The sequence below is a fragment of the Plecotus auritus genome (assembly GCF_963455305.1).
Source record: "Plecotus auritus genome assembly, chromosome: 5".
Lineage (NCBI taxonomy): Eukaryota > Metazoa > Chordata > Mammalia > Chiroptera > Vespertilionidae > Plecotus > Plecotus auritus.
The window spans coordinates 64785056-64812443 of record NC_137776.1 but is presented as its reverse complement, the minus strand read 5'-3'; the positions used below and the strand labels follow the sequence as shown (position 1 = coordinate 64812443).

General features: G+C 44.1%; 1 protein-coding gene across 7 annotated transcripts in view; it reads left to right on the top strand.

The window, feature by feature from the left end:
- The window catches only part of FMNL2 (formin like 2), a 323525-nt gene that overhangs the window by 250814 nt on the left and 45323 nt on the right, over positions 1-27388 (top strand). For all 7 annotated transcript variants that reach the window (XM_080670222.1, XM_080670219.1, XM_080670221.1 and 4 more), the window contains exons 8-9: positions 984-1060; positions 3225-3318. In XM_080670222.1, the coding sequence (XP_080526348.1) occupies positions 984-1060; positions 3225-3318 (171 nt within the window). The remainder of the gene's footprint in view (positions 1-983; positions 1061-3224; positions 3319-27388) is intronic.

The window sequence follows — 27388 nt, the reverse complement described above, 5'->3', positions numbered from 1 at the left end:
TGGAGGGGTTTTAGGAGAGAACAGAGGAGATGAATGGGAGTCTGAGTGCTGGAGTTTTGCTGTAAAGGATAGCAGAGACATGAGGCAGTAGCTGGAGAGTGTAGGGTCAAGAGAGATTTGGTTGTTGTTACTTAGGGTAAGATCATTTGCATCATGATTTTATGCTAATGGCAATGAATTAGAGAGGAAAAATAATGGTGGGGCTTGGGGGAATTGTTGAAGTATATTCCCCTGAGCAGGAATAAAGGACTCAATTGTAACTTGACCTTAGATTGGAGCAAGGGAGAATTCATCTTGAGGAAGAGGTGAGGAGGTAATCCGAAGATCTCTGTGGGGAGGATTCATGTGACGGTGGAAGCTTTTGGAAGCTTTTTCTGCTAATACTTTTTCAGTGTCAGTGGGAATAAAGTCATGAGCTAGGAGTTGAGTTTGGAGGAAAAGGAATAATTCCTCAACTCAGCAGAATCAAGAATGATTCTTGAGCCTGTTATTGAGCTTGCTGCATTTTGTAGAAGGATGAGGTACATAAGTTTTGCTAGGCTTTTTGTCCTGTTCGCCATGGCACAGAGAAGGGGGTAGATGCAGTGGTTATTAATCCTGGCTGAGCAGTGGAGTCCTTCTGAGAGCTTCAAAACATTCAGATGCCCGTCCTTGAGACTCATTGTTTTGTTTTGTTTACTCTTTTAGGTGATTTTAATGAGTGGCCAGGATTGAGAATCAATGGGCTGGAGCTTTTTCACCAGTTTACTAAAGAGGATCATATAGTTTATTCATAAAATATGGAAATAGGGCCCTTTGATAGTAACATCATTCCTGAACTTTTTCCTGGAAATATGTTCAGACACTGATTACTGGAGTCATGAATGCATTTACAGATGGCAGAAATTACATTAGGTAGAAACTTTATGGGGTTGTTTTTAATCAACATTGACAGCCTCTAGGTTGACTCCTAATACCTTATTTTTTTTCCACCTTAATTTTAGTATGGTTTCAACATGGTCATGTCTCATCCACATGCTGTCAACGAGATTGCACTAAGCTTGAACAACAAGAATCCAAGGTAAGCTTGATTTGTATTGTACAAGTTTAAATCCACCTAGGGAAAGCAGAGAGCTAGTCAACACTTAACTAAGTTACAGTTTGGAAACTTGCAAGTGTGACTCTTTGAAATAAGATTGCCAGTAAAACTCCTTGCTTTGTAGACCAGCTGAGTGAGATTCTTACATGTGGCAGAGTTGAGCAACTGGTGACAATTCCAGCCCTTCTCTCTTCTCTTTAAGCTTTCATTCCTTTTGGGACCTAGTTCTCAGCATCATTGCAAATTTAGCAAAATTTGGTGGAGAGCTTGAGGTTGCCAGTCCTCATACAGACTTACCAGGTATTGCCAAAGCTAACTAGAACCATGATCCCTTATCCACACTTCACTTGCCATATTTAGATCTGTAGCTTTTATTAACCAAAAGTAAAACACAAACAAAACAATAATTGTGCATGCAGATTTCACTTTTTGTTTCGTTAATCCTCATCTAAGGATATTTTTCCCATTGATTTTTAGAGAGAGGGAGGGATAAGGGGGGAGGAGAGAGAGACAGAGAGAGAGAAAAAAAAACATAGATGTGAGAGACACAATTGGTTGCCTCCCACACCCATCCCAACTGGGACCAGGGATCAAACTTGCAGCCCAGGCATGTGCCCTTGCTCAGAAATCGAACCCATGACCCTGCCCTGTGGGGGCTGACACTCTAACCACTGAACCATACCAGCCAGGGCCAGATTTCACTTTATATTCACTTTCCTATAAAGGCCAGTGCCCCATATTATTCACATCACAGATTACTTCTGGAAGCCTGCCTTCATCAGTTTATTTTAGTTATTCTAATATGTTTTACATTCTGGTGAGGCACTCTGCTTTTGAAATGTGTTGTTCCCCTTTAGCAGACACCTCTGTGTAGAATACCTGTCTGAAAACTGTTAATTCAAATAAAGAAATCTGCTTATGCCCTAACCGGTTTGGCTCAGTGGATAGAGCGTCTGCCTGCGGACTCAAGGGTCCCAGGTTCAATTCCGGTCAAGGACATGTACCTTGTTTGCTGGCACATCCCCAGTAGGGGGTGTGCAGGAGGCAGCTGATCGATGTTTCTCTCTCATCGATATTTCTCTCTATCCCTCTCCCTTCCTCTCTGTAAAAAAATCAATAAAATACATTTTTTTAAAAAAAAGAAATCTGGTTATAAATTAGATCCTGTCTGATCTGGAATGCAATGCAAAGCACAAGTCCTATTTAGATGTTGATATTATGGCTTCAAACATCCCCGTATTAAAGCTTTTGCAACTTCATGATTGCTTCCTTAGTTTACAAGAATCCCAAGTAGTCATGCTTCTGTGTCCCTGTCTGCCCCCGCGGGAAGTCACAATTCATCTTCCTTAAGATATGGACTCTGTGGGTTATCAGAATGGTCTTTGTTTAGAGGTCAGTAATAGATTTTATCCCAGAAAATGGTGAAACACTGAAGTCATCTTAAGATGAAGAAACAGTGCTGTCCTTGACATTGTATTAAGAAAATTGGAATGTATCTCTAGGTTCTCCTAAAAATATTTCAGATGGAGTTTTATTTACTTTCCTTGAGTCACAGAGAATATTCTCGTATTAGTAGAGCTGAAATCCAGATCCTTTCACACCTCATGCAGAGGAAGAAGAAAGGGTGGAAACTTGCATTGTCATAGGGGATTTTTATGGCGCCATGTGCAAATTAACAGATGTGAAATGTAGGGCATTAATTTCAATCAATTTTGAATTTTCTTGACAAATGTTTTGTCTCTGATTCTAAAACCAAAGACAGTATTTAACAGTGGGCTGTTTTCCCGAATATTCCCAAGTTTCCTCTTGTCTTTAGCTCACTAATAAACCTTTTTCAGACACACTGTACTGAGTCATCTGATGATGGGACTAAAAGATGAATCTTTCCAGAATTAATTTTCATTAGTGAGTAATTTGTAACTTAGAGAGTGGGAAACATGCCTTCCAAATTTGCTACCCTAGGTAAATCACATATTTTAGAGGTAGGTAAAGGTTTAAATATGTACGTTAGTGTATATCTTAGTAAAAGTTTACAAAACATACAGACAAATATTTTATTATATTGATCTTGGATGCAAGGAACAGCTGATTCATCTTGTCACTTTCACTGACTCGTGGTTTTTTCTTTTTCTTCTTGTTTTGACAGAACAAAAGCCCTTGTGTTAGAACTGTTGGCAGCCGTTTGTCTTGTCAGAGGCGGGCATGAAATCATTTTATCAGCATTTGACAACTTTAAGGAGGTAGGATACTTTTCAGTTTTAAAAAGAATCCTCACACAAACATCTTGCGTTTGGACATCTTTGAACAGAATGATTTAACCTTTTTATTCATTCTAGGGTGTAAGGGGTATAATAGTTACTTTTCTAAGACGTCAGTGAGTGGGTAGTAATGAACTTAGTCTAAATAGCTTAAGAGGAATAGTCTCTCATTTCCAAGAAAAGTTAAAAACTATTTGCAGTACTCATTTTCCTTTGGAGAACATGGCATAGGCAATTTGAAAACAGGTTTTGTTAAATGTATGTGGTTTTCATTATGGTTGAGACTTGAGCATCCACCTTGTAAATTTCATGAACTCATTCATCATAGTTCTTTTCCTCAAATCATATGTGTTACTAGGGGCCCGGTGCACGAAATTTGTGCATGGTGGGGGGCGGGGTCCCTCAGCCCAGCCTGCCCCCTCTCACAGACTGGGATGTCCTACTGATGGCTCCCATGGGGAACAGGCCTAAGCTGCAGTCTGGCCTCCCTCTGTGGGAGGCGACCGGGCTGATCAGGGGAAGGCGCCCGCCCCATCACCCCGCTGCTGCAGTCATTGCCAGCCACCAAGGTGTTTTCATCAACACAGACTCCAGGCCCTTCACCATGAAAAAATGACAACTTTCTTTAGGCATTTTCAAAATGTGTATTTCATAGGATATAACATTTCTTTCTTTCTTTCTTTCTTTCTTTCTTTCTTTCTTTCTTTCTTTCTTTCTTTCTTTTATCCTCACCTGAGGATATGTTTCCATTGATTTTTAGACAGTGTGGAAGAGAAAGAGAGAGGGAGAGACAGAGAAAAACATCAGTGTGAGAGGGATACTTTGATTGGCTGCCTCCTGCATGAGCCCTGACCTGGGCCCCAGCCAGGGAGGAGCCTGTAACCTAGGTACATGCCCTTGATCAGAATCGAACCTGGACCCTGAGGTCGGCAGGCCGAGGCTCTATCCACTGAGCCAAATTGTCTAGGGCAGGATATGACATTTCTTAGCCCCTCCAGCAGCGGACCTTCGTTTTTTCCTCCAGGAGTATGGTGGAAAAACCCTAGATCACCTTCTTGTATTCTTATTACCCAAGTTACCAAGAACACTGCAAGTGGAGGTGTACAGGGAGCTTAGCCAATGAGTGGTCAGAAAAGGTGTTTACACTCGAACTCGTTTGGCTCAGTGGATAGAGCATCAGCCTGCAGACTGAAGGATCCCAGGTTTGATTCCTGTTAAGGGCATGTACCTTGGTTGTGGGCACATCCCCAGTGGGGAGTGTGCAGGAGGCAGCTGATCGATGTTTCTCTCTCTTTGATGTTTCTGATAGTCTATCCCTATCCCCTCTTGTTTGTAAAAAATCAATAAAATATATATTTTTTAAAAAAAGAAAAGAAAAGGTGTTTTCTCTGCAGCCCACGCGCAGAGGATCCCCTGCGTTGTGTCCACTGGGCTAAAGGTGTGTCCCTAGCTGCTGGGGGCACACCCCCAAGCCCAGTGGCCCCGTGTTTGCTGTGTCCACCACTTGTGTTTGGAGCCCCCAGCCACTTGTCCCAGGATCCAGCCCACTTGGCGCCTCCAGCTTCTTGTCCCAGGACCCAGGCCACTTGGCGCCAGCGCCCGTAGGTCATTCCTGGCCGGGGCCGCATGGTCCTACAGGCTCGGAGCCTACGCCTGGGCCTACAGGCTCAGAGTGGCCTGGGTCCTGAGGTTGTTCCTGGGACCCAGGCTGCTCGGTGCCTGCGTATGCAAATTAACCTGCCATCTTTGTCGGGTTAATTTGCATACTCCTGATTGGCTGGTGGGCATCGCGGAGGTATGGTCAATTTGCATCTTTCTCTTTTAGTGTAGATCATTACTTTGCTGGATGCTATGAAAAACTTATCACATATATACAGACACTGATTTTAGCAGCTTGTAATCTTAAACAGGTGATCCTCTCCCAGGAAAACAATAAACCAGTGGATATGCATGGTTGACCATGGAAATTAAATGATGGCAAAAAAAGAAACAATTATGTATGAATAATAGGACACCAAGGGTTCCAAGCTGAAGTATCAAGACCTCAAAACTGGAATAATAGCCAGTTTCCCTTAGTGGTGGTGTGCAGCATAACATGGCAAAGGAGAGTGCCTGATGGGTCCCCTAGAATGTGTCCCACATCTGAGGCTGCTTTGAGGGGAGACATTCAAAAGTAATTGAAGGCACTTGGAGCCCCAGGTTACCATGGGACCGTGAGCCAAGCTGTGCCTTTTCTGTCAATCCCATTTGATTCCAGATGCTTCTGGATTAATACCAAGAAGCTAGATTACAATCCAGATCTTGGGGGACTTCCATACTCTCTCCTGTCTTTCCTGGATTTATTGAGGACCTACAATAGGCCAGGGGCTGTGCCTGGTACATACAGGAAATCACTGGATTCTGTACAAACATCTGTGAGACAAATATATCTCCCTGTTATAAAAGAATAAACTAAGATTCCAAATACATTGTTGGCCCAGGGTCACATAGCCAGTTGAGGGACAGAGCCAGGATCAGGGTTTGGTACGCCTTATTTTGAACTTCCTTTCAGGTGATTTTTGGGCCCAGTTCTGTGTGGATCTCCTGAGGGAAATGCTGAGTTAGACAGGACCTTGGGGCCATTCCCCCCACCCTGCCTCCTTTGAACATATCACAGAACAAGTCTTTTTCATGTCAGAAGCATGTACTATACAGTTATCAGTGAGCCTTTTTATAAAATGAGCTACTTAACGAGCATCTGACTATACTGTAGGCCACGTTATGTCCTAAAATTATGAAGGTATAGAATCAGTATTAATTAAATTCAGTAATTTATGAGGGGAATGTTAATTTTGGTTTTTCTTAGGTTAGCTAGAATGCCTTTCTTATGAATAGTAGGCACACAATTACTTGCAGAATTGAGTTTTAGCTGTCAGGTGTCAGAATCATATATGATGACTTAGGCATTTAGGGTGTAGTGTATACTTAGATGTGAAAAAAAAAGTAATCCTACTCTAAATCTAATAACTGGCTAGTCTCAATGAGAACTAATTAATTTTGACTTTGAAATTTTAGAGCTTTAACTAAAATCTGCCTCTTTTCTGTAATTACTTATAAGTAATGGTGGGTGTTTTAACTTCTGATTCTCCTTGGGCAGGCATTTGCATCTGCAAGAAACTGTGCCATGTGGGAGAAGGGACAAGGACAGAGCTGGCTCTGTGTGCGCTATTGGCCTGCATTAACCTCAAGCCATGGTGTGCATGTGGCCAGACCAAGCAAAGGGATTATTCTCCTAGCCATGAATGAGGACAGGGCAGGAGCCTGGCCCTGAGAAACTTCCTTCTTATGGATAGGTCGCAAGAGCATCATCCTATTTACCTTTTCAGTGTTAGTGTAAAGACTGTTTTTGTATTGATCTTTTTTTTTTTTTTTTTTTTTTAATGTAATACCACTCACAGCCCAGTCTTAAATCTCTGCCTGTTTTTGTTTTGTTTTATTCCCATCTTTATGTGAGTGGATCTTTTTTCCCCTTACACAACATAGTGAAGGGTGTATTCTGTAATCTTTTTAGCCAAAATTTCATTGGAATCTTCTGTGATTAGGGTGGTTTGGGAGCCAGCTGTTACTGATTAGGAAAAGTTGTCCTATGATCTCAGACGCCTGTGTAAATAGGGTTTTCATCAGTGAGTAATACCTATTGAGCTGCCCCTGGCAGAGACAGCACCATGCCAGGTACCAGGAGACCAGGGAGCAGGCCAGAGGAGTCTTTGCCTTCAAGAAGATGATTTCGCAAGTTGGGATTCCATTCATTTCCTTCAGAGGGGTAATCCCTGTTTTTACAGTGGGGAGTAGGGTGTCAGGTATCAGTATTCATTTTTGCATAAAGTAGTATGCATTAGGGTAACCAGACCTTTGCACAGAGCACAGCCTAGCACAGTGCTGAGACATGGCACCAGATGCTAAAGGAAAATTTAAAGGCCACACATTGTATGTATATAGCAGGGTTTCTGCCCCCCTCCCCCCCCCCCCCCCCCGCCACCCGCCCGGCTCTATTTCTTGAGCAAATTCATTCTGTCCTAGTTGGCACTCCTTAATTCAAATGTAAATTGAAGAAGGTATCTTTTACCTCTTGATAGGTTTTTATGTAGGATTACACCATTCCCTCATATTTCAATTAATCAGAATACCAGCAAGTTTTTTTGTGTGGGTTTTTTTCCAAAGAATTTTGCTCATGTTTTATGATAATCTGAAGTGCATGTTTTAGGAAAGTAGGACACACTTCCAATTGAATGATATCTGATGGTGGTAAGAATATGAAACTGCATTTTGGTGGGTGTGGGGGTTGGGGCCCATGCCTGATGTTACTGAGTAAGCACCTGAATGTATCCTATCTAATAAAAGAGTAATATGCAAATTGACCATCACTCCAACACACAAGATGGCTGCCCCCATGTGGACACAAGATGGCCTGCAGGGGAGGGCAGTTAGGGGTGACTGGGCCAGCAGGGGAGGGCAGTTGTGGGGGACCGGGCCAGCAGGGGAGGGCAGTTGGAGGTGACCAGGCCTGCAGGGGAGGACAGTTAGGGGCAATCAGGCTGGCAGGGGAGCAGTTAGATATCAATCAGGCTGGCAGAGGAGTGGTTAGGGTGTGATCAGGCTGGCAGGCAGAAGCGGTTAGAGGCAATCAGGCAGGCAGACAGGCGAGCGGTTGGGAGCCAGCAGTCCTGGATTGTGTGAGGGATGTCTGACTTTCCATGCATCGGGCCTCTAGTATGATGATAAATGAGTTGTAATTACATAGATTCAGATGGCAGACTTGTACTAAACATGGTTTGTGACATACCTGACCATGTGAGTGTAGCAAGTAGATGAAAACGAAACTGTTGTCAGCTCTTATTTCTCCATGAATTCTATTCTCTTTAATTGTTTTTCAAATGGAATTAACGCATCTGGTTTTGGTGTTGAAACATCTCCTCATGAAAATGTATGGTCCTGAATTGAGGACCAGGGTGAGAACAAGGAGTCATGTTTGTTCTTATTGGCTAGTTTAGCCACATGGAAAACATATCACCATTTTCCCTAAAAGGATACTTTCTTACTTGCATGGCAATATATATTTTTGAGCATTTGGCCTGGTAGGTAAGGAAAAAAGACATTTGGAAGGTAAGGTCATTCTTTTGGTGTTTGCATTAGTTCAGGGTCTTGTCTGCAAGAAGGAGAAACTGACTCTACCGTACAGAGGACAGGGTTGGTTGGAGGATGTGGAGAAACAGGCCTGGAAAATGGGCAGGTGCTCCTCCAATGTGGCTGGACTCCCATGCTGTGCCTCGATGCCCAGCGACCACAAAACTATTTGGGGTCCTGGTCATGCTTTCTCTTCTCTCTCAAATGGTATGGACCATGGCCAGCAATCCGCTGGGTCATGAAACTGCACTTACTGGTTAAGGACATCAACTGGAGAGTTATAAACACCATTTTTAATCCAGTTTCCTTAGGAACCTTCTATGACCTTGATCTCCTCAACTTTCTTGGTCTTCCTACTTTTTTTCCATTATATCCTTTGATATATCTGAGAAATTGCCTCTGGCCAAAAAAACACACCAAAAAAACCCCCCAAAAAACCCTAGAAAAATTCCCATTTGAAATCAGAGGGGAAAAGTCCTGAGGCCCCATAGACTTTGCAACAGAATAGCCTCCTATGACAGTAATAATACCCTCTGAGGGCTCTGAGCTACCAGCTCCCCCAGGCTGTTGGGACGTGCACCTGGAATTCATCAGGATTCCAGATCGATTATAACTGTGTTCTCATCTGCTTCCAACATGACAGCATCTGGTTCTCACAAGTCAGTTGAAGCCGGAGTTTGGTTATTAAAGGCCCAGCTCCTTCCCCCTCTGACCTTCCAGTATCGATGGATGGAGCCCTGTGAAGTGAGTCACTCAAGGCCACCAGCGCTTTTGTACATGGCTCCCTTGGCAGCATCCATTATTATTTTCGCCTCTTGCTAGAAGGCTTCCTCAGAAAGCTGATGTGGTTTAGCTACTGGGCATCTGAAAGCACTTGTGCTTCACATTATTAAGTTGATTTAAGAAAGCCTGTCAGGTTTTATTTACAGTGGACCAAATTGGGCAGGAAGGAAAGCAGACATTTTGGTGCCCTTCCAGCATCCCTCTGAGTTTAATCCCAGCTAATCTAACCTCTTGAATATTTGCGGGTGTAGCGTTATAAATCCAGCACAAGACCAGCCGGATAATCCCTTCAGTGGTAAAATTTTCAACCACTGGAAGGAAGGGTCCTTTTTTTTTTTTTTCAGTCTCTCATTGAACTATGAGCAATGTATTCTCTCAATCTCAAACTAGGAAGCTACCGTTCTAGAGCATGTGTGTATTTCACCGTGTCAGGCCAGAAATAGATTAAATTAATTTACTGAGGCTCTTCGCTAGCCAATCCGTCTAGGATCAGGAAGCAAAGTCACAGTAATGATTTTTTGGACTCTTTATTAACTATTGCTGTTATTGCTTGTGCATAATAAATCACCCCAAATTTAGTTTTATTAGGCTCCGAGATTCTGTGGGTCAGGAAGTCAGGCAGGGCATGGCAGGGATGATGGTCCCTGCTCCGTCGCCTCTAGGACCTCATCCCAGAAGATCTGATCGTCTAGAGGCAGGAATTCATTTGAAGGTGGCTTCACTCATCTGTCTAGTTTCTGGGCTGTGATGACTCAAAGGCTGAACCCAGTGGTGGATGGAGCCTATCAGCCACAATGTTTCCACGTAGAACTCTACATGGCTGCAGCTTCTCATAGATCACAGCTGGCTCTCTGGAAGGAGTGAACATGGTAGCGCATTGGGAGAGCAGGCATTTAAAGGGACAGAAGTTGAAACTTCTTCTGAATCAGTCTCAGGAGACATCAGTGTCACTTCTGCTGCAATCTATTGCTTACAAGTGAATCACTAAGGTGAACCCAGATGCAAAGGGGAAGGTAATGACTCACTTCTTGATGGTGGAGTGTGAGGGTCACAGTGCAGAAGAACATGGATGGGAGAGATGGCTGTGGTTATTTTTTCGAAAATTCAATTCACCTCAATAACTTTTAAGAACATTTTTTATTGATTTCAAAGAAAGAGAGGGAGAGGGGGAGGAAAGAGTGAAACATCTATTTCTTGTTCCATTTACTTATGCATTCATTGGTTGATTCTTGTTTGTTCCTTGACCAGGGATCGAACCTGCAACATTGGCATATCAGGACGACGGTCTAACCAAATGAGCTTCCCAGCCAGGGCACCTCAATAACTTCTTGAGAAACACTAATAAATCTCTACTTGTTCCTCTTCTATTTTCTCTCTCTTCTTCACTCAACCCAATACTTGGCTTTATACTAGTAAACTTTTTCATTAGAGGTAGAAAGGCTACTCCTTCCTTCAAGCCAGTGTCCTATGGGCAGACTATTTGAACAGCTTTACTAGAGGAGAAAGGAGCTGTTTACAGAGGATTTCTGAGCCCCTGGTAATGAACTAGTTATTTCTTTGGCATCTATGTCTTTTTTATCTTCTAGTAAGGAAGTGGAGGCTGCTGATCATTAAGGGATGAGTCATGCACGCTTACTGGAAAAATTTTTATGAGTATCTAAATGCCCCTGTGTGTCTGAAACACTGATAAACACTGGAAAGAAGAAAATGAGTAAGACATAGGTCCCACCTTTAAGAAAGCATTCCAGTCTAGTTAGGGAAATGTAAATATTTTACCTCTTATACTACTAGGCTCTATAAAGATAAATGCCAGTGCCTTGCAAGGAGGAGGAACAGCTAACTAAGAGGAAGCAGAGGAAGGAGGGCAGATGAGATGGGAGCTCTCAATGGACGCTTTCTATTGGAATGTCTGCCTGAGCTGAGTTTAGGATGGAGAAAGTATATTAGTTCTTAATCATTGCTGTAATAAGTTGCCACAAACTTAGTGGCTTAAAACAACACAGATTTATTACTTTACAGGTCTGTTGGTCAGACATGTAAATATTTTCAACAGGGTGGCATTCTTCTAGGGAATCCATCTCCTTGCCTTTCAGTTTCTAGAAGGTGCTAGCATTTTTGGCTTGTGGCCCCTTCTCTGACCCCGATTCTTTGGGCACCTTCCTTTAATAACCATTGAGATTACATTGGGCCCACCTAGATAATCCATGATAACCTCCCCATCTCAGGATCCTTAATCATATCTGAGAAGTCCCTTTTATATGTAAGGTAAAGATGTCATTTTATACAAAGAAGTTAGGCAACTTAATAAAGCTTCAAGGACTTTAGTTTACCTTGAATCTTCAGTCTTAAAAAGGTGAGACAGGGCCCTGGCTGGTCTTGCTCAGTGGTTAGAGCATTGGCCCATGCACCACAGGGTTGCAAGTTTGATTCTCATTTAAGGGCACGGACCTGGGTTGCAAATTAGATCCCTGGCCCTGGTTGGGGTGTATTGGGGTGCACGTGGTAGGCAACCAATCAATGTATCTCTCTCACATTGATGTTTCTTTCCCCCTCCCTCCCTCCTTTCCACTCTCTCTAAAAAGCAATGGGAAAAAAATTCTTGGGTGAAGATTAACATAAATTAATAAATAGATAGATAAATAAAAGGTGGGATAGGAATTTAGGGGCAGGTCAGGGGAAAACCTCATTGCTTATTCCAAAGTCTTCATGTTGCCTTGTAGCCTGAAGTTAGCAAGGGGCAGCAGTAGAAAATGTGTTTCCCAGTCTTCTCCAAGTATTAGCTGTTTAGGTCAACTCTCTCGGTTGGTAAAGAAATAGTTGTTATATTTTTCTCCAAAAGTCAGTTGGCACTGAGCTCAGCATGAGGTCACTCTGACAGAACAGGGTGTGGTCAGGGTCTGAGATTTGTTTCAGAAATTTTGCCATTCATATTTCTCATTCCTTGGGCCTCTGCTTTCACTGACAGTCATCTGTTCCCTCAGCTGCTGTATTCATTCACTTCTAACATCTTCAGGACTTTCCTTTGATGGGTCAGGGGGGAGCTTAAAAATACGGGGGAAAAAAGAAAGTGCAAGAGGACAATGGTAGCTTGGACAGATGAGATTATTGTGGTCACTGGTGAATGTTTGTAGAGATGCTCTGCTTTTCATCCTGACTTTAATCAGAACCTCCATTCTCTCTACAAGCCTGAGTGAGTTTTTTACAGCAGTGAGCCTCGTTTTCTGTTTATTCATAGCAGCCACTTAAAAAAATAACATGCAGGGTGTTGCTTGTTATTTTTACTCATGTAAAAATGCCATTTCTAAATCCTGTGCCCTTTGCCAACTATAAGACAGTTGGCGTGTGTGCCCTTATTTCATATTTTGGGAAGATAAAGACCTCAAGGAAAAGCCATTGGTGCTGTGTGTCACTGTACTACCTCATGGAATCTAAATTGGCTGGCAGAGGTCCCCAAGCATGGAGCCTCCACTTGGGCATTGTTGCCCTGACGGTAAGATGTTGCTATGGTTGTAAGGTACATACCAGTAAGGGTGCTGTGAAGCGCTCGCTGTGAGTTGATGAGGGGACTGGAGTCCGAACTCTTACAGCTGGGGCAGTATCGTCACCAACTCCAAAAACTGTTAGAATAACGGGAGGTTTTCAGTGGCCATTCTGGAATTCATGTCTGCAGAGTAATGTTAAAGGTCTATTTTAGGGTCACCTTGGTTACTTTTTCCTGAATGAACTTCCTCCCTATTCTGTTTCTCCCTCACGCCACCCTGACTTGAATAGTAAGGATCTTTTTAAGAAGTAACACATTGCGGACAGATCACGAGAATTCTTGCTTCATATTGCATAGTGTTTTACAAAGCATCATACTTTAAAAAGGTATTAGCTTGTAAGAACATGTAATAAATAACTTCAAAATGCAATGGGTATTTAATTTTAAAGCGTTCCTTTAACATTTATGTAAAACATTTTTTGTACTCGTTCAGTAGAAACTTATCTGGCCACTGGATAAAGCTAGCAATAAAACTACTGATCCGCAATGTGTTAAGTATACTTCAGTATTCCTTCTTTTAAATTTAAATTCCCACCCAAGGATACAATTTTATTGATTTTAGAGAGAGAGGAATGGGGAGAGAGAGAGAGAAACATCAGTAGGTTGCCTCTGGTACACACCCTGTCCGGGGGGATTGAACCCATGACCCTTTGGTGCACAGGATGACACTCCCCCCAACCAAGCCACACCAGTCAGGGCTACTTTAGTTTTCTTTATTCAATTTTAAAGTAAAAATAGAAATCATTGTTTTAAAACGTTAAATAATTCTGGATTATAGGTTATGTTAGTGGTCATTAAGTCCAGTGCTAAGCAGTGGCTAAGCCCCTGACCCAAGGCTATAGTAACCATCCCATAAGATAAGCTTCTAGGTTCAAATAGAGCTTTAAAATAGGAAAATGCTTACATTAGGTATGTTAACTAGGAAAAGAATAAGATAAATCATACATAGTCATATATATGTATATATACACACATATCCCATCTAATAAAAGAGTAATATGCAAATTGACCGTTACTCCAAGACATAAGATGGCCGCCCCCATGTGGACACAAGATGGCTGCCACAAGATGGCCAGCAGGGGAGGGCAGTTAGGGAGGGACCAGGCCTGCAAGGGAGGGCAGTTGTGGGAGATCAGGCCAGCAGGGGAGGGCAGTTGGAGGAGACCAGGCCTGCAGGGGAGGGCAGTTGGGGGGGAATCAGGCCTGCAGGGGAGGGCAGTTGGAGGGGACCAGGCCTGCAGGGGAGGGCAGTTGGGGGGGAATCAGGCCTGCAGGGGAGGGCAGTTGGGGGGGAATCAGGCCTGCAGGGGAGGGCAGTTGGAGGGGACCAGGCCTGCAGGGGAGGGCAGTTGGGGGGGAATCAGGCCTGCAGGGGAGGGCAGTTGGGGGGGAATCAGGCCTGCAGGGGAGGGCAGTTGGAGGGGACCAGGCCTGCAGGGGAGGGCAGTTGGGGGGGAATCAGGCCTGCAGGGGAGGGCAGTTGGGGGGGAATCAGGCCTGCAGGGGAGGGCAGTTGGGGGACCAGGCCTATAGGGGAGGGCAGTTGTGGGCAATCAGGCCAGTAGGGAGGGCAGTTAGGGGTGACCAGGCCAGCAGAGGAGGGCAGGTGAGGGAGACCAGGCCAGCAGGGGAAGGCAGTTGCGGGGGCGGGGGGGGGCAGGCCTGCAGGGGAGGACAGTTGGGGGGGACCAGGCTTGCAGGGGAGGGCAGTTGTGGGCGATCAGGCCAGCAGGGAGGGCAGTTAGTGGTGACCGGGCTGACAGAGGAGGGCAGTTGTGGGGGGGACCAGGCCTGCAGGAAAAGACAGTTGTGGGGGGACCCAAGCCTGTAGGGGAGGGCAGTTGGTGGTACCAGGCCTGCAGGGGAGGGCTGTTGGGGGGGGGAGGCCTGCAGGGGAGGGCCATTAGGGGTGACCAGGCCTGCAGGGAAGGGCAGTTAGGGGTGACCAGGCCTGCAGGGGAGGGCAGTTAGGGGCAATTGGGCTGGCCGGGGAGCAGTTAGGCGTCGATCAGGCTGGCAGGGGAGTGGTTAGGGGGTGATCAGGCTGGCAGGCAGAAGCGGTTAGGGGCAATCAGGCAGAAGCAGGCAAGTGGTTGGGATCCAGTAGTCTTGGATTGTGAGAGGGATGTCCAACCGCCCGTTTAGGCCTGATCCCAGTGGGCATCCCTCAAGGGGTCCCAGATTGGAGAGGGTGCAGGCTGGGTTGAGGGACACCGCCCTCCCATGCACGAATTTCATGCACTGGGCCTCTAGTATATGAAATGTGTGTGTGTGTGTGTATTGTTACAGCATAAATATGTACTTCTGCATAGTAACAGGCCCTCCCTAAAGGGAAAGGGTTTGGAGTGGCAGGGTTGCTTCCATTTTGTGTGTGTGTTTACTTCTGTTGCTTGTAATGTTTGAGGAGTAACATCATGCATCACACAGGTAAATGTCCCTATTGTGTGGGGTAAGATTTTTCCTTCTAGTCGTTTTTCTTTTCTTTTTTTTTTTTTAAAATATATTTTATTGATATTTTACAGAGAGAGGAAGGGAGAGAGATAGAGAGCCAGAAACATCGATGAGAGAGAAACATCGATCAGCTGCCTCCTGCACACCTCCCACTGGGGATGTGCCCGCAACCAAGGAACATGCCCTTGACCGGAATCGAACCTGGGACCCCTCAGTCCGCAGGCCGACGCTCTATCCACTGAGCCAAACCGGTTTCGGCTCTAGTCGTTTTTCATATGACTAGCTTTCTCTTGTCTTCTCTAAAGATGCTCAGTTGTCTTTGTGTAACATGTCTCCAAAAATAAAGGCCCTGGTCATAACCACCGTTTCTTCAGAGTTAAAAAAAATCAAAATTCTTTGGAACTTCTAAGGAGGGATTGGGCAAATGTATTTCTTACCATGGAAAAAGTACTGTTCTAAGATCAGGACAATTTGATAGAAAATAAAAGGTCTGACAAAACTTTTATCCCACAAAAGTTTATATTGCCTCTAGAAAGATAGGGCTGGCTTTAACAGATATTTAATTAAGGACCAAATGTCTGATGTGTTAACAACAAGAAGACAGTAATTCAAAACTATAAGAATTGTGCTTATATTTATATTTTTACTAGTAGCCCGGTGCATGAAATTCATGCATGAAGGGGAGGTTCCCTCAGCCCAGCCTGCACCCTCTCCAATCGGACATCCCTCTTGCAATCTGGGACCGCTGGCTCCTAACCGCTCGCCTGCTTGCCTGATCGCCCCTAACTGCCTCTGCCTGATTGCCCCTAACCCTTCTGCCTACCTGCCTGATCACCCCTAACCTCTCTGCCTGCCTGCCTGATCACCCCTACCTGCCCTCCCCTGCCGGCCTGATCTCGCACCCAACTGCCCTCCCCTGCCTGCCTGATCTTGCCCCCAACTGCCCTCCCCTGCCAGCCTGGTTGCCCCCAACTGCCCTACCCTGCTGGCCTGATCTCACCCCCAATTGCCCTCCCCTGCAGGCTTGATCTTGCCCCCAACTGCCCTCCCCTGCTGGCCAATTTGGTTCTGATTGGTAGGTTTCTATGCCAGTCAGCATCAAAAACTCCACCTCCTAGGCAGCCATTGTGGCTCCTCACAGTTCACCCAGATTTGGTTCCGATTGATTGGTTTCTATGCCAGTCTGTGTCTCTGGGCCTATCTCCAGGCCTGATCAGAGAGGTGGGGCTAATCAGCAGCCCCCATGGAGGCCCGGAGAGAAACAGAGGCATGGCTGCTGGCGAAGCCCGGAGAGAAAGAGAGAGGCAACAGCTGATCAACAGCTGCCACAGTGGCTGCAGATCAGACCTGCCTCTCTCTTCAAGCCTCTCTCTGGGCCTGATCCACAGTTCCATCGGCCGTCAGTGCTGGGTCGCCACGGCAACCCAGTACTGACTGCAAGACTGACATCCGGTGTTTGGTCGAGCCTTCGGTTGGTCGTTACGGACCCTGGGTTTTATATATTAGGTTTCTCTATTATAATTTAAATTAAAGTTTTACATGTTATTGCCAGTGAATATGCTTGTTGAGCTTGATTTCCTTTTTGAGTCAAGTTCAGATTTCCTTTGAATTTTAAATACTTGTAAAGCGTAAGCACATTTTTATTTATTCAGGCTTCATAGCCAATACATAAGGGTTTTGCTTGGTTGGTTTATTTTGAACTAGAAAATAGTCATCTGCAGAAAGAAAATATGAGCAGAGCTCATGAATCTATTTTATTTTATTATTTTATTTTATTTATTTTATTTTATTTTTTATTTTTTATTTTATTTTATTTTATTTTATTTTATTTTATTTTATTTTATTTTATTTTATTTTATTTTATTTTATTTTATTTTATTTTATTTTATTTTATTTTATTTTATTTATTTTACTTTACTTTACTTTACTTTATTTTATTTTATTTTATTTTAGGTTGTAAGAATTAGCCAGTAACTTTGTTATGTCGTGTGTACAAAATGGGCTTATACATTTATAGACACACTAAGGCCACTGTTATTGTTTGCTGAGTGTCAACAGGGTAGTGTATGTTACTTTAATTTTGAGATCTACCCTCAGAATAGGGAAAGAGATTCAAAGTAAATAGGCCTACTGACACATTAGTAAATGGCAACCTTGGGATTTTTACACAGATCCATTTAACTCCAAGGCTCATAGTCAACCTTATATAACATGTTATCTCTCATATACCAAACATTTTTTACACCTGTTCATACACACCCTCAATTTTCTCCCGAAAAGCAGACCAATTGGAATAGTTATGGATTGGGTGGATTATTGGGATGTTTGAAGTTATTAGTAAAATTCATAACAAAACTGAACTGTTTGTTAAGTCCCAGAGAGAGAGGATAGGTCTTAAACAGAATTATAAAGGAAGGAAGAGACTTAACTTGATTGGCAGAGGGAATTCTGGGAACAGAAGAAAAGACTGGCATGAAATCTGTCTCAGAGCAGCATAAATCAGAATAAATGTGCTGGTCGACAACAAAAAACATCTGCCTGGAACCCTTGTTATGAAGTAAAGCTGCTGAGAAAGTAATAGAGATTTGAAACTTGTGATAAAACAAAATCTGAACTGGAAGACTGATAAAAGTATGAGGGAAAAGAGAACAACTAACAATAATAAAGTACCTAACAGTTTATAAAGTGCTTTTATATTTATTCCATTTGATTCTATGGAAATCCAAGAAGGACATTTTATGTAATTATAATAAGTTTCTGCTTTGCATAAAATATTTCATTATTTATTTACTAGAGGCCCGGTGCACGAAATTAGTGCATGGGGGTGGGGGGGGTGTCCCTCAACCCAGCCTGCACCCTCTCCAATCTGGGATCCCTGTCAAAATCCAGGACTGCTGGCTCCCACCTGCTCGCCTGCCTGCCTTCCTAATTACCCCTAACTGCTTCTGCCTGCCAGCCTGATCACCCCTAACTACTCCCCTGCCAGCCTGATTGATGCCTAACTGCTCCCCTGCCAGCCTGTTTGCCCCTAACTGCCCTCCCCTGCAGGCCTGGTCACCCCTAACTGCCCTCCCCTGCAGGCCTGGTCACCCCTAACTGCCCTCCCCTGCAGGCCCAGTCGCCCCCAACTTCCCTCCTCTGCCAGCCTGGTCACCCTTAACTGCCCTCCCCTGCAGGCTTGATCGCCCCCAACTGCCCTCCCTTGCAGGCCTGGTCCCTCCCAACTGCCCTCCCCTGCTGGCCATTTTGTGGCAGCCATCTTGTGTCCACATGGGGGCAGGATCTTTGACCACATGGGGGCAGCCATCTTGTATGTTGGAGTGATGGTCAATCTGCATATTACTCTTTTATTAGATAGGATAGAGGCCTGGTGCATGGGTGGGGGCCAGCTGGTTTGCCCTGAAGGGTGTCCCAGATCAGGGTGGGGGTTCCCTTGGGGTGTGGAGCGGCCTGGGTGAGGGGCCTGTGGTGGTTTGCAGGCCAGCCATGCCCCCCAATGACCCAAGCAGAGACCCTGGTATCTGAGATTTATTTATCTTCTACAATTGAAACTTTGTAGCCTTTAGCAGAGCCAAGCCTCCTGCTTGCTCCGTGGCTGCAGCCATTTTTGTTGGGATTTATGTATCTTCTATAATTGAAACTTTGTAGCCTTGAGTGGAGGCCTGGGCCTGCCAGGGTGTGTGGAAAGCTTGGCTTCCTCCATTGCCGGGGAAACCCAAGCCTCCTGCTCCCTCTGTGGCTGCAGCCATCTTGGTTGGGTTAATTTGCATACTCGCTCCTGGTTGGCTGGTAGGCGTGGCTTGTGAGTGTAGCGGAGTGATGGTTAAATTGCATATTACTCTTTTATTAGATAGGATATTTTTTATTCTTTTTTAAATTTTTTATTTATTTATTTATTTTGCATAAAATACTTCAAAGGAAGGAAATGCAGGAGTTTAGAAAATAGCTATTTCAGGTGGTAAGTGACTGGGGCCTGGACCAAGTTTGTGGCCATGACAATGGATACGAATCCACAAAAATGAAGAAAAGTCAGTGAGAGATGGGATGAATGGAGAATAAGAATCTACTCAAATCCTGTATATTTAATTAGATAGAAAGTAGCACAACCACGATGAACAAATATGATCTGGGAAATTTTTTCAGTGGAAGAAAATAAGCTTTTTTAAAAAATTAAAATTTATATTTTTCAGTGGTGATAGAGTGCCCGACATCAGATTCTTAGTTCTGAAGACCACGAAGAGAGAACAGGCTTACACAGAGGTGATGAGGGAACGTGTGTGTGTGTGTGTGTGTGTGTGTGTGTGTATCTGTGTGTGTGTGTGTGTATCTGTGTGTGTGTGTGTGTGTGTGTGTATCTGTGTGTGTGTGTGTGTGTGTGTGTGTGAGTGAGATCCAAGTAGGAAAGGGTCACTCACAGGGGCACCCATCTGGAAGAGTAAGGAGCCAGGCTAGAATGGGTGAGGAAGATGCTCGGAAGAGACCAGCACACAACACAAAGAATAGTCCAGAGGATGAGAGGGTACCAGGAGGCTCTGGTATCTTATGGTGGAAATTCCTGCGTTAGGTGACAAGCTAGTCAGGTGGTCTCTATATCCCTTTCAAGTCTACAGTTTTATGTTTCTGCATAAAATTCTTCATGTGCCTGTGTGTATGCTATGCATTATGCATATGTGTTCAAATAGTTCCATCTGAAAGGGTTTTAGTGTTTCTTTGACTACAGGTATAAAAACCTAGATATTGAAATGATAGGTACAAAAATTTACAAACAAGGACAAAAAGTAATGGGTCCAAGGCCAGCTGGTAGAAATAGTAACAAGTTTAAAATAAAAATAGGACGCTGTGATTTTTAGTCTCTGTGGTGACTTCCGTTCCCAGTTCCCTTTATAACCACCTGGAAATGGCTATCTCAGTCTCTGAACCCAAGTCTCATTTTAAAAAATCTGCACTGTGTCAAAGGAACCTGCTGCTTCCACAGCCAGAAAGTGAGCTGGCTGTGCTGGGCACACAGTCGGTACCTGCCACCAGGAAGGCCTGTGCGTGGAAGTGTCTCTGGCTTGTGCAGTGTTTGAAAGACTGAGCTATGGAGTCATTATTCAGGTCATTCAGTTCCCAGCTCCTCCATCATATCATACTCAAGCCCCAGACTCTGTTCTCACTGTAGTTCAATGCCATTCTTTATTCCTTTCACCGCAGTGGTGCGTGTGGCCCCAGCCCAGCTCTTTCATTCTCTGTATCAATCTGCCAAGGCTATATAGTCATACTTAGATTTTATTCATAACAATTGACTGAAATACACAGTAGAGGAAAATGGCTCCACAGTTCCCAATTATGGGAACCACTGTCAGTCACCCCTCCTCATACAGCTGAGCCCCGACGGGACTTTCCTCCTCAGCTCTGTGTCACTGGAGACTGGAAATGGCCAATCATGGTAACATGAGCTATGGCTCTGTTTTGTGGCAGCAGTTTGGTTTGGGCTATGGAAAATGAGGGCTCCTTTCCCACCAGTGAATGAACCAGCCTCACATGTGGTATCCCACATTTACTGGTCCACCAGTAAGGACAACACTGAATTTTCCATGTTGAAGCATTTTCCAGGAATAAGTGTAAGACTAGGAGATAGTGTAGTCTATGTGGTGGGCAAGGACACATTTAGTCCTTTGGTAAAAGATGATGATCTTTGTGTTGTTTGCGTATTTGTTCTCAGTTGCTTTATAGTATAAAGTGTCAGGCGTTCCAGAATGTGTCTGTTTACCTGGGTGAATTCACTGAGTCTGATTCTCCTTGAACTCTGGTGCACACATATCCTGTGGACCACGTGGGAAAGAACTGTGTCTGCCATGTGCTCATGTTTCTGCTTGGAATCTAATGTTCACTTGGCTTTAGGAAAAGAATATCTAGCCTTGTAATGAGCTTCCCTGGGACAGAGGTGGGCACATCCCTGGCCTTGTTAGACACAAGAAGGGAAGCGGGGGCTCTTTTTTTCTACCTTAATTGATGGGGGGCTCCTTTCTACAGAGGGAAACCTGATCCGTCTCTGAATGGTGTGACTTTATCTCCGTGGAGAGATAGCAGATGTGGTTGGTCTTTATATGATGTGGTTGACTCACCAACATACTTGCGAGAAATTTTACTACTTCAAGTTTTGCTTCTTCAACTTTTGGATTTTAAGACTTTATCATCTTTGTAGAATAAAGAGGTGATTCTGTAATCTAGTAGTTCTCAAACCTTTGGCCCCAGGACCCCTTTTTACACTCTTAAAAATTACCAAAGACCTCCCCTCCCCCAAAAGTTTTTGTTATGTAAGTTATGTATTGGTATTTACCATATTAGAAATTAAATAAAATTTTGATAGACCTACTTATTTCATTAAATATAACATAATAAATATCAGTGTTAACTGTTTCTATAAAAATTACCTATTTTCTAAAACTAAGAAGTAAAATAATCGGAGAAGAGTGGCTTAGTCATCTTCAGCTGCCATAACGAATTACCATACACTGGATGGCTTGCACAACAGCAACTTGTCTTCTCCCAGTTATGGAGGCTGATGGTTGGGTTCTCTTCCTGGCTTTCAGATGGCCGCCTGCTCACTGTGTGCTCAGACGGCCTTTGCTCTGCATGTGTGTGTAGAGAGAGATCCCTCTTTCTCTTCTCAAAAGGCCACCAATCCCATTGGTTAAGAACCCAAACCTATGGCCTCACTTAGCTTTACTTATCTCCTATTTCCAAATACAGTTGAATTGAGGGTTAGGGCTTTAACATGAATTTTGTGGAGACACAATTCAATCCATAACAGTAGCACATGCTATATTTTTGTACGTCTTTTAAAGTCTACATTAATAGAAGACAGCTGCATGCCCATATCTGCTTCTGCATTCAGTCCCTTGTATTGCTTTGGTTGAAATAGTTGAAAGTCCAGCTCCTCACAAGTATGCAGATGGAAAGGAAGTATTTTAACAGCATTTTTAGGTAATAGTGGGTGTTCTTTTTTGATACTATACTATACAAACACAGGGCAGGTAGTAGTTTCTTAAAGATTAGTTGCAAAGTGGAATCTGAAACCATATTAATGAACTTCTTGTATTCTGTTATATTAAAACTAGAGGCCCAGTGCACAGACTCGTGCACCAGTGGAATCCCTTGGTGTGGCCTACTGGGATTGGGTCAAAACCGGCAGTACAATACCGCCTGCTGCTCCCGCTCATCCCAGCCCTGGGCGCCTGCCACGGGCTTGCCAGCTATGAGCCCTGTGTCTGGCGCCCGTTGGTCAGTGCACATCATAGCTACTGGTTGACCGGTCGTTCGTTCAGTTGTTCGGTCACTTAGGCTTCTATATATATAGATTTACTTGTCTGTCTTGCATCTTGAATGAATGTATAATTTTACAACAACATGCAATGATTACTTGAAAAGTATTTATTCACCAAATTATCCAGATATTCTAAATGTTGACATATTTCATACTGCAACATTTAAAAAAAATCACATTCATTGTTACCACCAATCTCGTCAGAATAATCTTTAAATATAGGCAAGCTCTCAAGCTCAGGGGAGATAAAAATTTTCAAAAATTCTCATTTTTGCTTGGAAGCTCAGTTTTTGGAAACAAATATTGTCATCAATAGTTTTCCTTAAAGTTAAAAGGCTCATTTCATTAATTTTCAAGAAAATAACTGCCAAATAAATATATCTGAATAACTGTAGTTTGCTGGTCATTCTTTTAAATAGTACCAACTCATCTTACAACTAGAATAATCACAGACGTGCTTGTCCTCATGACAGCATATATTAATTAATATGCAGAAAACGTTCTTTATGCAGGCTTCCCATTTCAGCATATAGAATATTAATAGAATGTAACTAAAAATTCAGATTAAATAAAATTAAACTTTTTATTGCATCATCAAAGGCATTCTTGAATGAGACTGGCTTTTTTTTTTTTTAACAGAGAGTGTATAGCTGTGCTGAACACAGTGACTGCTGGTGTAGTTTGGGGTCACTGCCTTGATCGTGCTGACGCACCAGTAGTTTCATTCACCCACCATTGCATTTGCACAACCACTGCACATGTCTGCTCTGTGAAAAAGGCTGGCAGCATCTAAGTGTTATTATAAACATAGTTTTGAGCTCACAGATTCTGTACAAGGGCCTCAGGGGCCCAGTGTTCAAGGACCACACTTTCAGCACTGTCCGCTGTCATCTGGGGCTGGTGGCAGTGGCTGCAGGTAGCTAAGAACAAGGCCCTCCTGATTAGACCCAGCACTGGAGCAGAGCACAGGAAAAAGCAGAGGGGATGTGAGTGAGAGGAGAGAGCAGTGGACAAACTTCAGGCGTTTGCCTGTTTGTGGGCTAGGATCTTTGATCTCACAAACAAAGAGTCCTTGTCCTCAAGGGCTCAGAATTCATAGCACATCTTTGTTCAATTTAAATTTATTTGTTGTGATTCAGGCATGAGGCGAGCTTGGGTTGACATCGGTCCCCTGAGCAGGTCCCAAGTTCTGTTGGCACAGGATGTAAACAGCTCCTACTATTGCTGTGGTTTAGTGAACGTGTGATGACCACTAGAAATATGTCATGTGTCCCGTCTCTTGCCTTGCTTGACCAGATTGGGTATATTCAAGGGATGAAGCCGTGGGGAGAAATAAAGGACAGCGATAGGCCTTCTACTTTTGAGGGGTCTGACTGGTAAGTTGTCCCAGAGATGCCTAAAGGCCTTTGTGGTGTAGTTCTCCGGTAGCTATTTAAATACCAGTCTCTCCTGAAGAATTAGAAAGTACTTTGGTTTTCTTGTAGGAATAGAAGCCTGGAAGAATCTGTATGTGTCCTTACTGATGACCAAGAGATGTGAGTCTTACATTTGAAGTCTGAAAGATTAAAGTCATATATTAGGCATATGGTCATGGCACAGACAGGGGTCAACAATCAATGCATAAATAAGTGGAACAACAAATTGATGCTTCTCTTCCCCGCCCCCCCCCCCCTTCTTTTCTCCCTTCGTCTCCCTCTAAAAATCAGTAAAAAATTAAAAAAAAATAAAGTCATATATTAGGAATACTTCTGAAAGATGTCATTTATGAAGAATTATATTGTGGAGCTGTACATTCTAGAATTTAATGAAGGCCATCTTTTTTTAGGGGAGTGATAAAACTGCATTTCTCGTTTAAGGTGTGGTGTGTCAACAAGTCATCCTTTAGGGATTTCACCAGCCCTTTGCTTCTACATCAGGATTCCTTATTCAATATAGCAAAATATGTGCATGGAAAGTAAAACAGTCATCTGGTTGCTTCATGTGCCTGGTGCCAAACATCTGGATATTTGAAAACATCTGGAAAAGTGACTGGTGTTTTCAAAAGGGTGTTTAGCATTATCTGGATGAAACCTCTGGCTCATAATCAGATAACCAGCCCAAGATTGATAGAAATACCTTATTATTTTATGAGGAAGGAGGGCTGGATTGTAGATTGTGGAATGCATTCAGTTGTTTAGCTTTCATTAGTCTTCATTTCAGGGGAGCGAGTTCGGGGTGTTCCGCTTCAGAATGCTTCAGTTTGATGGACATTTCCACCTTCACATCCCAGGGAGACGGGAGAGCCAGCAGCAGGTTGGCTGTGTCATGGCAGCCCTTTGGTGTCATTGTATGAAGTAGGTAGTCACCTCGGGGGAAAGTGGTAATAGGCCCCCAACTGCTACAGAGCCCCTCAGAAAGCGGCTTCTGGCGGGCCATCGAGGCATCAGAGCCCTGACTCTGGTGCTCTCAGTAGAAGGTGAAAGGTGCTTTCACCTAGGCCTATGAAATAGCTGTTTACTTCACACGGCCCTGAAAGGAAAACAGAACTTTCCTTCCCAGCAGCCCCCGAGAAAGGCAGTCTAATCAGTCATAATGGACTTGCCTTTACCCCAGGCCTTCCTGGAGGGAGCCCTGCGGATCACAGGGGCCTATTGTGAGAAGAGAAAAAGGAAGCATTGAGGCAGGCGCCAGGCAACAGGGCAAGAAGGAAACACTTAAGCAAGGGGCCTTTAATTTTTATATAACTACCCAGGAGCATATTTTATAGTCTCCTCGTGAGAGTCGGGCCTCATGCTGGCTGCAGACTGTGTGGTGTCCTGGGAGCTGATGCTGGGGGAAGCCAAAGACAGTCACTGACCTTGAAGGGGAACGGAGAAGTGGCCGAAGGCCGGCAGTCTGTTCTTCACTCAGCATCTGGCTAGCACGATAGCACTGTTTATTACAAAGCTTTCGTAAAACCACCTTTTCTCGGCTGGTAGCCTTCAGGGAAAGCACCCCCTAACCTCTGCCCACTTTCAGATATGCTTTAAACAACCACCCCTTTGGCATCCAGGGCCCAGATTTATTGAAATGCTTCAGGACAGTGTTCAGAGATGTCTTTCACAGATGGTGGAGAACAAAATTGACTTGTTTTTTGGCAGAAGCTGTGCTTTTGCTTCAGTCCTGCTTTGAAGTGAAAATGTATCTTGCTCGTCCTGGGTGTGGCCCCTCTTATCTGCACGGGGCAGGATTTATCTGCTCCCGGGACACCAATGAGCCGATGCCCTGAGTTAGAGCTCTGACCCTTACGTGTGGTGCTCAGGACATGCATAGTCGAGTGCACCTCTCTAAATTTGGTTTGTAGAGCTTCCAGGCCAGTCAGTTTGGGAATATCATGTTGTATTGCTAGGCCTAGATTAGAAGCTTAGATCTTCAAGATATAGAGCGAGAGGATTCCCTCCTCCCCCCACCCCCAATTTTTATTAGCAATGGAAACCTTCAATGAAACTTTTCCCAAAAGAAATCTTACCAGAAAACTCATGTACCAAGTAGAGCTGGATACATGAGGATACAAGTCCTGAGAACCTTTCTCATTTGTGCTTTTTCTCTCCCGGCCAAGCCCCCATTCTTGGAGTTTCCAAAGTATTCTTCTGTGACCCTAATGGCTTCCCAGAACAGGCCAAGAAAACGAAGGGTGTGATCTCAGGCTCTTAGATTCATGGATATTAAACCCAAAGTCCAAGGAGGTTCCCTAAGTTACCCAAGATCACTGTGGGGCAGTGGCAGAGCCGCGACGTATAACCCAGGTTTTATGGTCCCCTATTTAATACTCCATGTAGTTCCATTTCTGCCCTCATCTCCCCTCACCCCATCAATGTTAGAGCTTCAAGTGCAAAGAGGCCTAGCTGTATTAGGACCCCACAGGGCTTGGGTGATGGGTGGCTGTATCAGCCAAGTGAGGTCTGCTCCAGCGTCCCGGCCTGAACATTGTCACTTTACACCAGGTGTCAGGAACCTTTTTTCTGCCCAGGGCCATTTGGATATTTATAACATCATTCTTGGACCATACACAATTATCACTTAAAATTTAGCCTGCTCTATTTTGGTCAAACATTTAATTAACTCACCCCTAATGACTTGGCAGGGACAGACTAAATGGTTTTGTGGGCCTTATACGGCCCGAGGGCTGGGCATTCCCCTGCAGTAGACATATTTTTACAGTAGAGTATCTGCTTCTCCAGGGCTTCTACTTTTATTTTTCTGCTGGTTGACTTCATTTCTGGTAGCCCTGGCGCTGGAGTGGAAGTCTGACTCCTGACGGAGTGGCCGGTGCCCAACAGGGTCTTCTGCCTTTTGCTGCCCCCAGCCTTCCTGTGGCCATGTCGCTTACGGTCACTGCCTCCCCAACTCCTGCAGTGGCTACCCCGTATTTATACAGGAGATTGGTGTCAGTGTTCGTGGGGGATTGGGTAATACCATTGAATATAAAAGTCAAGAAATGACAGATTTAAGTTGCCATAGTACAATTTTCTTTTCACTTAGAAGTTTTCAGATCATCTATTGTCTGGCCTTTGTTGGCAGATGGACATTAAATGCAGCAAACTATAACATGCAATAAATGTACGTGCAGACATGCTCCGGCTCTGACGTCCTTTTGCTGAAGGCCTGAGTCCATCCCCAGTGTGCGGATTCTGGAAATAACTGACAATCAGTGGTCTCGTTCCTTTCATCCTCACCGACTTCTGAAACGAGGCCAGTTTCCAAGGGGAGAAGCAGCAGGCACGTTCGGCCGTGCTGGTCCTTTCTGCAGCGTGTGTGTGGGGAGGTCCAGATGTGATCTTTGAGCC